We start from the raw sequence: 14,095 nt of genomic DNA on the forward strand, positions 1-14,095 counted from the left end.
TAAGTATAATTTCTGGGTGGCGGGTGGATGTGTCGTATTTGTATCTATTCTAAATATCTAAACGTATGCCACTATCTAGTGTATAACAATGCGGAATGAATTTAATGAAATTCAAGTGATGATATTTTTCAAGTCATACAAGCTGTTATACATGTTCACACAAGAATTCTTATTGTTTACAAGATTTTTTTTAATACTTAATGTTTAGACTGCATGTGCAATTGTTAAATTGAAAGCTGGTAAATAAATTTAATGAGAAACTGTTAATTTGTATTCCATGCATTGATTCAAATTTTCAAATTATATAACAGTTTGCTTGGGCGAATTTATCGCCATTTATCGTTATCGAGGTAAATCTGCTCAATTTATCGTGATACGTACTTAAGGCCATATCGCCCAGCCCTAATCTGACGTATGTGAGATTAACTTCAGAAATCTTTATAAACATGTTGAACATGGCGTGCATTCATTTTGAAATGTTCACCGGAAGTACGTTTGCTAAACCGATAACCCTTACACTCAGTTTAAAAATAAAAAAGGTGCACATGTCTTTTATTTTCATCATGCATGTGGTGTCAGTAATAGACTTTTTTCCGGCATCATTTGCAAATGCTGTAAACCAGCGAGTTTTCATGTTTGAAGTGTGACCTTTTAATCGCAAGTTTGCGTTTTGGAGATAACTGCCAATGTTTTATAGCAGGCTAAAGTAGTTAGTGCATTTTCTTTTTTCCATTAGCCTCAATGTAGCAGTGCTAGCATTATACAATGTTTAATATAGATGTGTTTCCTTATTTTGTACGTCTGAACTTAAATTCTACGGTGTGTTGATGACCAATAAACATCTGTGAAAGGAACTGGAGTCTCACACACTCGTGTGCCTAGTGCACGCAGCACACGCGAAAACTCGCACGCAGCGATAAATTGCAGCCGGGAAAATTACCGCCCTCATTTATATTTACCGTTCGATTAATTGAATCATTGCATATCGCGACAGGCTTAAGTTCAGGTGATTGTCATACAAATATTTCATTTCTCTATGTGAAGCGCATTCTGACTCACACGCAAACTCGGCTGACATTCCTGCCATATAAACAACTGTCCTTCCTGACAACCAATACCAATTTTGCTGTTAATGTTCATTCATCAAAGCAGTGACACTGAGAAATTACATTAATGTGTGCCAAGGACATTGTATACGATGCCAATGCAGCTTGGTCCACTCCCAGAAAAAAAAAAAAAAAAAAAAAAAAAAAGAGTAAATGTCACATTTGGGAACAGCAAGGCTCTCAATTAAGAACATAAAAATGATGATACTAATCATACTTTCTTTTTTCACATTGTATATCTTTTATAAACCTGTTCCAAATTTATTTGTAACTTTAGAATGTAGTCTTGTTAATATTTTCATGTGTCTTAAAGGGTACCACGAACAGAAAGACATATAGTTCTTAAAAGATAAATGTTAGTACAAGTTATAATAATGTTATATTAAAACCCCTCTTAATGTTTTCGTTTGAATAAAATTTGTAAAATTTTGAATCAAAAAATAAACTAGTAGCTCGTTATTGTTGTTGACAAGCAGTGCGGTGTCGTCACATGGCCACGCTGCCGTACATGACAGTGTCACTCTTTAACTATGTTCGGTAGTGATTTAAATAAACCACAAGGTGTCAATGGCAAGTTTTAAATTAATAACAGATCAAGCCAATGAGTGTGTTTTTTCCCTCGACTGACACCGTAGTTTCCGGTTTAGTGCAGGTCCATTGTGATTTACATTCATTTGAGTGTTGTCTTCACAACAAACAAGACTCCTGATAATGACTCCCAGCATCATAGTTTGTATATTGTGACTAAATATTGCCATCCAGTGTATTTGTTGAGCTAAACGAGTTGCTAAAATGTTTAAATAGAGTTTGAGCAAAGTCTGAGTAAGTTTTATGTGTATTTTGCATATCTATTTTCATTGTGAATTAATGAATGCCAGTTCTCTTTGCATTGTTGTTTAACTGTGTGAGAATTGGGCCTCATTAATACAGATTGAAGCACTTTTCTTTTAGTGAAAAATGAACATTTTTTGAGAAATATGAATATTATTTTTGTTAAATTTTCACTATATGATATTTATGTTTGTTGTGAAGGAGTTGCTGAAGCTTATGCCAATAAACAGCCAGTCTGAGCAACGAACTGAACGCCTGTGTCCACTCTCCTTTCTCTCTGCATTACGCCCTACTGTGGATTAAAGGAGAACTACAGTGTCAGTCAAGAGGCAAAACACAATCATTGGCTTGATCCCTAATACAACAATAATGTTAATTATTGTTTGTAAAATATCTAGAGAGGCAACACCTGTATGGATCATCTTTTATGTTTTTGTTGTGTGTTTCCACTTGCGATCGGACACTTAAATCCAATTGTGTAGTGGTTTGAACGATGTGCTAATGCTAGCAAACGCATGCTAACCGTTTGTTATTACTGTATTAGCAGCTAATCATCTCTGATTTACGTTGATGCAAACCTGTTTGTTATTGGGGACGAAATTGATTTGTTTCATTTCTATTTTTAGTTTCGCTCTTCAAGTGATGGTTGAATAAAGTCAGCAAATTATACCAACGTCTTCTGCATCGTCATTTGGGAGTTTAGCTAGCTGTATAGCCAGGACTGAACCTTAGCGTCTCGGTGAGGACAGTACAGTCGTATTACCTCCCAATGCAGTTATCTCCATCTTGCAATGACTGCAAGTCGCTTTGTTGTAATTTTTCCTCATGAAGCGAAGACACATTTTCGAGCGTTTCAACCTACGTGCTGTCATTGTTATGTTTACAGCTGCAATGCTCGTGCTAAACCATCGTAACCTTTCATTTTCACCCACTTTCCTGGTGAAGTGTAGCCAAACTTTGGAGCGAGTGGTTCTTGGCGCCATGCTAGTTTGATGCGTCTGGACAACAAGACACGTCACGATGCAATATGCGTCTTTAGGAATCGTTAAAGGGATCGTTAAGGCTTTTTCATCGAGATGTCGAGGCCTCGAAAAACTAGGAACCGGTTCGGAATTGGAATCGGATTTCGATTCCCATCCCTAGTGATGATGCTGGAACTTTTGTTTGGTGCTGTTCCAATGAGATTTAAAAAGATGACTGCCTGAAGAAAACATGAAAATTCCCTCAGTCCTTGATGATATGGGGCTGCATGTCAGGAAAAGGCACTGGGGAGATGGCACTGGTTAAATCTTCAATAAATGCACAAGTTTACATTGAAATTTTAGACAGCTTTCTTATCCCCTCAATTGAAAATATGTTTGTCATTTTCCAAGATGACAATGAATGCATCATGCCACAGAGCTAAAACTGTTAAAGCATTCCTTGGAGAAAGACTCATCTGTCAATGTCATGGCCTGCAAATAGCCCAGATCTCAACCCTATTGAAAACCCGTGGTGGAAATTGATCTGCGTCACCAGTAGGTGGATGGCGAGATAGTGTAAAGCGCTTTGAGTGCCTTGAAAGGTGGAAAAGCGCTATATAAGTATAACACCATTTACCATAAAAAATTATCCACAGCAAGGCTCTGACCTGCAAGGATGATCTGGCAACTGCGACCAAAGAGAGTTGGCACCAAATTGATGAAGAATACTCATCAAGTCCATGCCTCAGAGACGGCAAGCTGTCATAGAAGCCAGAAGTGGTGCTACTAAATACCAGAGATGTGTTTTGATTAGAGCTGAAACGAATACTCGAGCAACTTGAGTAACTCGAGTTTAAAAACTGATCCGAGTAATTTTATTCACCTCGAGTAATCGTTTATTTTGACAGCTCTAAGCATCACGTTTTGCTCGGACTACTTTTAATGCGGGACAACGCGCTGATGCCACGTGCGTAGAGGAAGAAGAAAAAAAAAAAGAACAAAAAAAACAAAAAACTTACTTGCTGCCGACAGCCGCTACAAACGACGCCGACGTTGCTAAATACTAGCCGCATGATGCTACGTTGGTAGCGGGTAGCGTCTGATGAGTCTAATAGAGATCACATGTCTGTTGAACTAGATGCGAAATGACAGACTCGGCCGCGTCTGGACAGCGTTAGTAAGCAGCCGTCATCTTAAAGCAGTAGAGCGCTAAGCGCTAATAAAGAGCGCTAAGCGCTAATAAATAAGATTAACATTACTGTCACTAGCTCACGTAACGTTAGCCCTGCGGGGGGCTAGGTTTCTATTATTTATGACCACTTTCGATGCGTGGCTCTTACATACAGGCTTTAACATAACATTGCATTGTGGAGTGATGAGGGTGTAAAATAAAAACTCAATAATGCTAACTATCAATTTTAGCTCAGTAGTCATTGCTGGATAAAACACCAAGTAGCACTGGTCCCTAATGTGCTCCAATACAGCCTCTACCATACATTTATTTTGAACACTGCGAGAACTCAAAATCCTATCAGGACTTACAGTTTGGACTAACTTAAAACTTAACTAGAACTTTAAAATGGCTTGACACAAATAGAAATTCATTTGAAACACGTGGGGAAAAAAATCTTAACTTTTAAGTGATGTGTGTTATCAAGCGTAACAGCATTTATATATATAAGATCTAAAGGTCTTTTGAATGAAAGCAGTGAATTAGTCTTTATTTTTATTCTAGTTACACCTGAGATGCAATTGTTGGCTGTTTTCAACAATATACATCGAAAATAAAGACATTGATTGACTGAAAATGGTTCAAGATTAGATGAAATGTCTTGTTTTCTCATGTATGTTTATAATTGCTCTTCACCTAAAAATATATTTGTTTTATACGATTACTCGATTAATCGACAGAATTTTCAGTCGATTACTCGATTACTAAAATATTCGATAGCTGCAGCCGTAGTTTTGATCGTTTCTTGCTTTGTTTCTCATGATTCCATATATTTTTCCTCAGAATGGAGTGATTCCATGTATATTTCCCTGCACTTGCTCTATAAAAGTAACATTTACTGACCACCACAATGTTTTTTATTCATTTCTTTTAGTGTTATTTTTATCAGAGTTTGTTCTACATGATAAAATGTCTGACTGAGTGCTCGTCCGAGATTGGTGATTCCCTACTTTTTGCTAGGGATTGTATGTGTAAAGGCCAAAAACGCATATGACCATACATGCTGTTTGTGTTGAATTGTCAAAAATAAAACTATTCAGTCTTATTTTTTTCTGTTGAATGTTTATCCTAACATGTTGAATAAATATTATCAAGCTTCAAAACGGTTGGTCGAGCGTGTTTGGTTGTCAAATTGGCATCAACATTACAAATTTTTAAAAAAAGAAAAAAAGATTTTGGGATTTTTTCCCCCCCTTTTTTGGTCCTAAAATTTTATTATAATTGGTCAGTGAAGAAAACATCAGTTTGAACATGAATAGGGTGACCAAACGTCCTCTTTTGCCCGGACAAGTCCTACTTTTACGTAGTATCTTCGGGTTTTATAAATTCATAAAAATGTCCGGTTTTTATGATTTTTCACGGGACCAATTTGAAGAGAATCCCTCCGGCCGCTGGGTGGCAGCGCCTGCCTGCGATGACATGGCTCCTAGCAGTAGGGAGGGAAGGAGTAGTCCTTCTTGTTTTTGTTGGCAGTTTACCCCTATCATGAGGCATTACCGCCATCTACTGGCTTGACGATTTGGCCACAACGCCTGCCCAGTGGTTAAGTTTTTTACGATCAATACGTATATAATGGCAACTGTTGACTTCTGTCGGAGCTTTGACTGTAAAATCCCATTTGGTGTCGCATCGTTGCGCTGCCGATGATTGTAAACTTTTATAGCAAAGTTTGATTTTTGCCTCAGCTAAATCATCAGTAAGCTAAACCACGCTAGGCATTATGGTAAACGTAGTTTTGAACTGCTACGTTTGGAAACATGCTGGTTGAATAGTTTGTCAGTTGATTTCAGTTATTGTTTGTGTGCAATCTAGAAAATGGAATGAGAATATCAATTGAATGGGAATAACAATTCGTCAAGGACAATTGTCGTGATAGTAATTTATAAAAATGTTTAGTTGGCACATCGCCTACTGTGTGTATGTGTATTGACTGGACTACATTTCCATGGGTCTGCATTTTATATATATTATGATTATTATTATTATTTTTTTTTTCAAACTGCATTTTTCCACCCAGAGTGAGGAGGCACACTTTAAATATATTGCAGTGATATAGGCATCTTTGAGTGAACTTCGCGTAAAATTCTAGTATCTTGAGGCCGGGCTGAGTGTCCTCTTTTTCGGAATTCAAAATATGGTCACCCTACACATGAATGTTATGGTGTCCTGAAAAAAATGGACAAAACTTGGCCATTGCGAACAATTTTTCTTTGAAATATAAAAGGCAACATCAAAGGCATGCAAATTCGGACAAAATTGGCTAAGGTGTTAAAGGGTTCATGCGCTCACAACTCAAATATACTGTATACTCATGCAGCACTGTTTCAACTCAGTGGCTGCCATTGACGGCAAAAAACGTCCAATTTATTGGAACTGGGGTAGACTGGCAGCGTCCTCCTAGAAGGAGTTAATGTTGATTCAGATGATGGTATTTGGACATCTAAATATTAGCTACTTGGTGTAAAAAAAAGTGTAATGTAAACGACGAGCCTTTTCCGGGAAGAAAAGTAAGGCGAGCTAAACCAGTTTCGAGAGTTTTGAGGACGTTTCCACATACACGTATTTGCCACTCCTACTCATGTCGAAGCATCGTCATTTTAGTCGTATTACCAATGTGATAGGTAAGAAAGTGGACTTGGTCGTTGTAAAGTTAGGCCAAGTACACGACAAAACCAACTGCGGCTAAATGTAGGCGTTCACCAGCCCACTGTTTATAAACACCGTGATGCGAGAGATAGCGCCAAGCTCACGGGCTAGCTAGCTAGCACCCACTGCTATTATGGCGACGTAAAAACAGGCGGCTCCAGTGGTTTGGGGAACAAGCCCGCGAGAAAACCGAAACGCGCCGGGGCGGCGAATTCGTGAGAGTTCGGTGTGTGTTTCTACTCACCTTCCAGAAGGCGAGAGATAAGGCTATCCACGTTCAATTCGCCCTCCGCCATCTTCACGCACTTGATGGGAGTTAGCACTGGCCGAGAGTCCAAAAAGCGCTGCGTCGCCCGGACACTCGAGGGCGCCATAAACCCTCTACAACTTTATCGATAATGGCATAGCGGTTTACTGACTTTGCATGTGAGGATGAAAGATTAACGCAGTGCTTCTCAATTATTTTCTGCTACGCCCCCCCCAAGCAAGACGTAAATGTTTCGCGCCCCCCCAAACTCTCTGCCGCCACTGTAAATAGTATTGTCTATTACTGTAGTATTGTATTATTACTATTATAAATACGCATCTGCCTAATATTGTGTCCTTTTTTTCTAAAAAAGAAAAAAAGTAACATAGATCAATTTATAATAAAGTATAACTTTATTAACATTGTTTTGTTTGTAACAGAGAAGACTTGACGTGCATCAATTTGCCTGAATTTTTTAAAAAAAAGTCACATTCAAACTGTAAAAATACACTCAAGGTACATTTTTGACCATTTGATACAGAAAAATAAAATAATAAAATCAGTAAATAATAACAAATTCAAATTGATTACAAACATTCACTCATGAGGACAATATGCCAAAAAATTTGACCGAAAAAACAAAAATGAATAAAGGAAAAAAAGAGTATCCTTGGACAGAAGGACAGTTTTTATTTTTGCTGCTCACACTCAGTATTACCTCCTTTGCAATGGTGTGGAGTCATTTTGCAATGAGCATGCTAACAATGCTCACTGGTTTACTGATATAACACTGACAAAGTAGGACGATTGTTGGCAATATTCGGCACGTTTTCGCTGAAAAACAATCAAGCGGCTTATCAATGAGATTGAGGTCGAATGTCTTTAAGTGGCGTCTTAATTGATTTGGCTTCTGGCGGTCCGCTATAATTATTTTTAGACACAGTAAACAGTCTTTCCTCATCACCCACAGTATTAAAAGTCAAAGCTAAAAGGCAAACGGCACGAACAAAGCGAATTCTCGGCGGCCGAGGTAGAACCGTAGGTGAGGGCGGTCGTCGTGACGATCCCAAGCCGAAAATGGCACTTATCGGGCGGCGGCGTGAGAACCGGACAAGACAGTGGGTCGCTGCGTGAGTGAGTCCGGTCGGAAAACGGCTTTCGAAAATGGCGGCGGCGCACTGCTCTTCATATTTGTTTTCTGTGTAATGAGTGCTCTTCCTTAGTTCAAAAATACTGCACGCACTCTGAAAATGAGAGCGCCACTGCCACCCACTGAGTGGATGCGCAAGTACACTTTATTCCAGTATGGCAGAAAAAAAAAAAAAAGCATGTTCCCCGAGGTCACATGCGCCCCCCCTGGCATCGCTCTGCGCCCCCCCAGGGGGGCGCGCCCCACTATTTGAGAAGTACCGGATTAACGGAACAGAAAACAGTTAAGAGGAAGCCCTTTACTGTATGTATTAATTCAAGTTACATTAGTAAATTACAATAGTTACATCTTAAAATAATATATGCAGGGGTGAAGTGGCTAGAATTTCTTGCCGGAACTCCCCGACGTGAATGTCGCCACGGAGCCAGAAATTTCATTCATTTATTTATTCCTTTTGTTGGGAGAGGGGTTTAAAACCTCCTAAAACTACTGAAATGCAAAGAAAACTGTTTTGGCACACTTATTTCTATAACGCATTCAAAAATTGATTTTCATTCAAAATGGTATTTTTTCAATGATTTGTAAAATAAAAGTTAACCCCCCCCCCCAAAAAAAAACAGCAATAACCCCAACCTCCATCTCCTAATTTTTATTTTCCCACATTTCCTCACATACTAAATGTCAAATCTCAATTTAAACTACTTAACAACATAGGATCTATATTAAAATTGAAGTTAATGTAAACATTTTTTTAATAATAAAGATTCAGGCAACATGCATTCAGAAAAATAAGTACAAATGACTCATTTTATGCAGAGTGAAATGGTATATATTTTGAAGATCGCGCAAACATTGACTTTTTTAAATCATCAGGAAATGAATAAGTAGCCGAACATAAATGAACAAATATAAGTCCAAAGTGCACATTGACAGCTAAGATGTTCTGAACCTCCCCATCAGAGCAAATAAATAAGAGCAAAGCCTCCTCAACTCTTTCCTTGCTCTTAAAGATTTAGTCAATTTTCTGCTGCATAGCCCTCAGTCGCATCAATTCAATACTTTTTTTTTTTTTTGCTGTTCCAAAAAATATGCACATTTGAACCAATCAGAGCTAACTATCCCTGCTGATCACATGTCAGGATATCAGCCAAGTGAACAGATAAATGAGTCTATGCGTTTTGCTTTGCTGCGTGCATTCGCACATTGAAGTTAAATGTACACATTATGCCTAATATATACATAACACCATAAAACAGAATTGTTGTGGAACTCAAAATGTTGACTGGACAGTTGTGGACTATGCACATTAAATCATTAGTAACATCTAATATTACACAATACACCAAAGTATATTAGTAGCCGTGTCCTTAGGTCTTTCGGATAGTTTTCCCCTGACCTTTTTACTGCAATAATATAATGAAAACCTGAAATTATGGCATTTAGTTTTGGCCACCCCAAGATTTTAAGTAGCTTCGAATCATGAATTGGTGTCTAATATTTCGTTTAAAAAAAAAAAAAAAAAAAAAAAAAAAAAGACTTTAAAAAATTATTCACTCGCATATTTTAAACTTTTAAACGAATTACGTCACAATGAAAAAATTGGTGTCTGTAAAAAAGTCACGTATAATCTACCTCATAACTATCGCTTCATTGTATTTTTTTTTGTTATTGTCGCATTTTCTCCCATGTTAGATGATAAATAATCGATCCAAACAAAGAGAAATTAAAAAAAAAAAAAAAAGTTTAAAAGGGTAAATATATGAAAAAGAATATCTCTACCACTCTTTGATGTCTGCGATTTCTGCATCACAATCCTTGTTATATTACCATGTTTCACCCATAAAATCCCCCCAAAAATCCAGCTGTGGCCATTCGCAGCTGTGTCTTGACACTCGGTGATACGTTTCATGGAGTTTTGGGATCGAAACAAGTTAAGTACGCGATAATATCTCGTTAAAGTCATGGCGTCTGTAATTCTGCTCTCACGTGCTCTCACCTCCAGATAGGGTTTTGCTGTTTGTTTAAAAAAAAAAAAAAGCCATCTCGTTCAAAATTTTTCTTTCCCCAGAAAATTAATATTTTAAGCTTTCCAATGATGTATCACACATGCATATCGGACAATTTTGAAATTTGGCCAAATTGGGGGTCTCAGAGCGGAACTTCAAGTGACCTGAGTGTTTTCCGCCATATATATTTTAAAATTCTAATTAAAAAAAAAAAACAGTAAGGAATTATATTACCATTAGAAATGTATGACAAAATGTTTATTTAAAAGAAAAACAGGGTGGAGGCGAATGATGCAAGCACTCCAACTACAAATGGATTGGACGTCTATTGCTGTTAGTGGCAGCCAATGACTTAACCAATATGGCATTTTAAAATATTTTAATGTACTTTTACGAATAAGTGAAATTGAATATTATTTGTTCATCTTCTGAGCCTCTTTTCCACACGAGTGTCAAAGGGACGCAAGTGCTGATCTCAGCTAACTACGGGCAGGAAGCGGGGCACATGCTGAACTGGTTGTCAGTCAATTGGAGACATTACAAATGAATAAAATGTATAAAAAAAATATATATGTATATATATATACACACACTAACGTTCAAAAGTTTGGGGTCTAAGCGCCCCAAACTTTTGAACTGTAGTGTATAATAACATAATATTAAAATGAATAAAACAGAAATACAATCTGGGTATAGCCAACAATAACATTCTAAAAAACAATCACCGTATTTACAGTGGTATGAAAAGGTATCTGAACCTTATGGAATTTCTCACATTTTTGCATAAAATCACCATCTAATGTGCTCTGATCTTTCTCAAAATCACACAGATGAAAAAGTAGTGTCTGTTTTAACTAAAACCAGCCAAACATTTATAGGTTTTCATATTTTAATGAGGATAGTATCCAAACAATGACAGAAGGGGGAAATATAAGTAAGTGAACCATCACATTTAATATTTTGTGCCCCCCACCACTTTTTCAGGAAAAACTTCAACCAGACGCTTAATTCGTAGCTGCTTCTGTAGCTGCAGATCAGTCTGGCACATTGATCAGGACTAATCTCGGCCCATTTTTCTCTACAAAACTGCAGTAGTTCAGTCAGATTCCTGGGATGTCTGACACGAATCGCTGTCTTTAGGTCATGCCACAGCATCTCAATGAGGTTCAAGTCTGGACTTTGACTTGCCCACTCCACAACGTATATTTTGTTCTTCTGAAACCATTCTGAAGTTGATTTACTTCTGTGTTTTGGATCATTGTCTTGTTGCAGCATCCATGCTCTTTTTAGCTTCAACTGTCTGACAGATGGCCTCAGGTTTTCCAGATAGTATTTTGAATTCATTCTTCCATAAATGATTGCAAGTTGTCCAGGCCCTGAGGCAGCAAAACAGCCCCAAATCATGATGCTCCCTCCACCATGCTTCACGGTAAGGATGAGGGGTTGATGTTGGTGAGCTGTTCCATTTTTCCTCCACACATGACGTTGTGTGTTACTCCCAAACAATTCAACTTTGGTCAGTCCACAAAATACAGTGGGGCAGATAAGTCACCTTAGTCAACCACTAATTGTGCAAGTTCTCCCACTTGAAAATATTAGAGAGGCCTGTAATTTTCAACATGGGTAAACCTCAACCATGAGAGACAGAATGTGAAAAAAAAAAAAAAAGAAAATCACATTGTTTGATTCTTACAGAATTTATTTGTAAATCATGGTGGAAAATAAGTATTTGGTCAATACCAAAAGTTCATCTCAATACTTTGTGATGTATTCTTTGTTGGCAATAACGGAGGCCAAACATTTTCTGTAACTCTTCACAAGCTTGTCACACACTGTTGCTGGTATTTTGGCCCATTCCTCCATGCAGATCTCCTCTACAGCAGTGATGTTTTGGGGCTGTCGTTGGGCAACACGGACTTTCAACTCTCTCTACAGATTTTCTATGGGGTTGAGATCTAGAGACTGGCTAGGCCACTCCAGGACCTTGAAATGCTTTTTACGAAGCCACTCCTTTGTTGACCTGGCTGAGTGTTTGGGATCATTGTCAAGCTGAAAGACCCAGCCACGTCTCATCTTCAGTGCCCTTGCTGATGGAAGGAGATTTTCACTCAAAATCACTCGATAAATGGCCCCATTCATTCTTTCCTTTACACAGATCAGTCGTTCTGGTCCCTTTGCTGAAAAACAGCCCCAAAACATGATGTTTCCACCCCCATGCTTCACAGTGGGTATGGTGTTCTTCGGATGCAATTCAGTATTCTTTCTCCTCCAAACAGGAGAACCTGTGTTTCTCCCAAAAAGTTCTATTTTGGTTTCATCTGACCATAACACATTCTCCCAGTCCTCTTCTGGATCATCCAAATGCTCTCTAGCGAATCGCAGACGGGCCTGGACGTGTACTGGCCTCAGCAGGGGGACACGTCTGGCAGTGCAGGATTTTAGTCCCTGGCGGCGCATCGTGTTACTGATAATAGCCTTTGTTACTGTGGCCCCAGCTCTCTGTAGGTCATTCACTAGGTCCCCCCGTGTGGTTCTGGGTTTTTGCTCACTGTTCTTGTTATCATTTTGACGCCACGGGGTGAGATCTTGCATGGAGCCCCAGATCGAGGGAGATTATCAGTGGTCTTGTATGTCTTTCGTTTTCTAATAATTGCTCCACAGTTGATTTCTTTGCCCCAAGTGTTTTATCTATTGCAGATTCAGTCTTCACAGCCTGGTGCAGGTCTACAATTTTGTCTCTGGTGTCCTATAACAGCTCTTTGGTCTTGGCCATAGTGGAGTTTGGAGTGTGACTGACTGAGGTTGTGGACAGGTGTCTATTATACCGATGATGAGTTAAAACTGGTGCCATTAATACAGGTAACGAGTGGAGCCTCGTTAGACCTCGTTAGAAGAAGTTAGACCTCTTTGACAGCCAGAAATCTTGCTTGTTTGTAGGTGACCAAATACTTATTTTCCACTCTAATTTGGAAATAAATTCTTTAAAAATCAAACAATGTGATTTTCAGTTTTTTTTGTTTTCCACATTCTGTCTCTCATGGTTGAGGTTTACCCATGTTGACAACTACAGGCCTCTCTAATCTTTTCAAGTAGGAGAACTTGCACAATTGGTTGTTGACTAACTACTTATTTGCCCCATTGTATTCGTCGACAATATACGGTGTATAGACATAGATATATTTAGACAACATCTCTGTCGATTGATGAACATCCAGACTTTTAGAGATGGTTTTGTATCCTTTCCCAGCTTAATACAAATCAACAATCCTTAATCGCAGGTCTTCTGACAGCTCTTTTGACGGAGCCATGATGCACATCAGACAATGCTTCTCATTAAGACAATTCTTATCAGGTGTGTATTTTATAGTGGGCAAGGCAGCTTTAAACCACTCGTCAGTGATTGGGCACACATGTGACTTAAAATGTTTGGTAAAAATTGGTTTCAATTGCTCTTTAAGTCTGCTTAGGCAGACGGTTCACTTACTTATTTCCCCCCCTTCCGTCATTGTTTCCATGCTATCCTCATTAAAATATCAAAACCGAATTAAGTTTTGCTGGTTTTAGTCAAAGCAGACAGTTTTTTCATCTGTGTGATTTTGACAAAGATCAGATCACATTTGGTGGTGACTTTATGCAGAAGTGTGAGAAATTCCAAAAGGTTTAGATACTTTTTCATACCACTGTAATTTGTTGCCTGCCATTGACAACAATGGACGCCCATTTTAATAAACTTGGAGGATTATTGTCAGTGCTATTGACCACGCTAGCCTGAGAAAAGCTGGTAGCGAATGATCGCTGCCATCCCAACCAGTCAAAATGGATTCGACATCTAACGCAGTCGATATCAGCCAATGAGTGCCCGCACAAATCAATTAAATGAATTATTCTTGTTTATTCAAAAATATTTGCCTCTACA

General features: G+C 38.4%; 1 protein-coding gene across 1 annotated transcript in view; it reads right to left on the bottom strand.

Moving 5' to 3' along the window:
- The window catches only part of LOC130931509 (serine/threonine-protein phosphatase PP1-beta catalytic subunit-like), a 29,764-nt gene extending 22,611 nt beyond the window's left edge, over window positions 1-7,153 (bottom strand). Inside the window, exon 1 of the mRNA XM_057860387.1 lies at window positions 7,021-7,153. Within this exon, the coding sequence (XP_057716370.1) occupies window positions 7,021-7,150 (130 nt within the window). The 5' untranslated portion in view covers window positions 7,151-7,153. The remainder of the gene's footprint in view (window positions 1-7,020) is intronic.
- Between the last annotated feature and the right edge of the window lie 6,942 nt (window positions 7,154-14,095).

Source organism: Corythoichthys intestinalis, chromosome 15, assembly GCF_030265065.1.
Source record: "Corythoichthys intestinalis isolate RoL2023-P3 chromosome 15, ASM3026506v1, whole genome shotgun sequence".
NCBI classification, from domain to species: Eukaryota; Metazoa; Chordata; class Actinopteri; order Syngnathiformes; family Syngnathidae; genus Corythoichthys; species Corythoichthys intestinalis.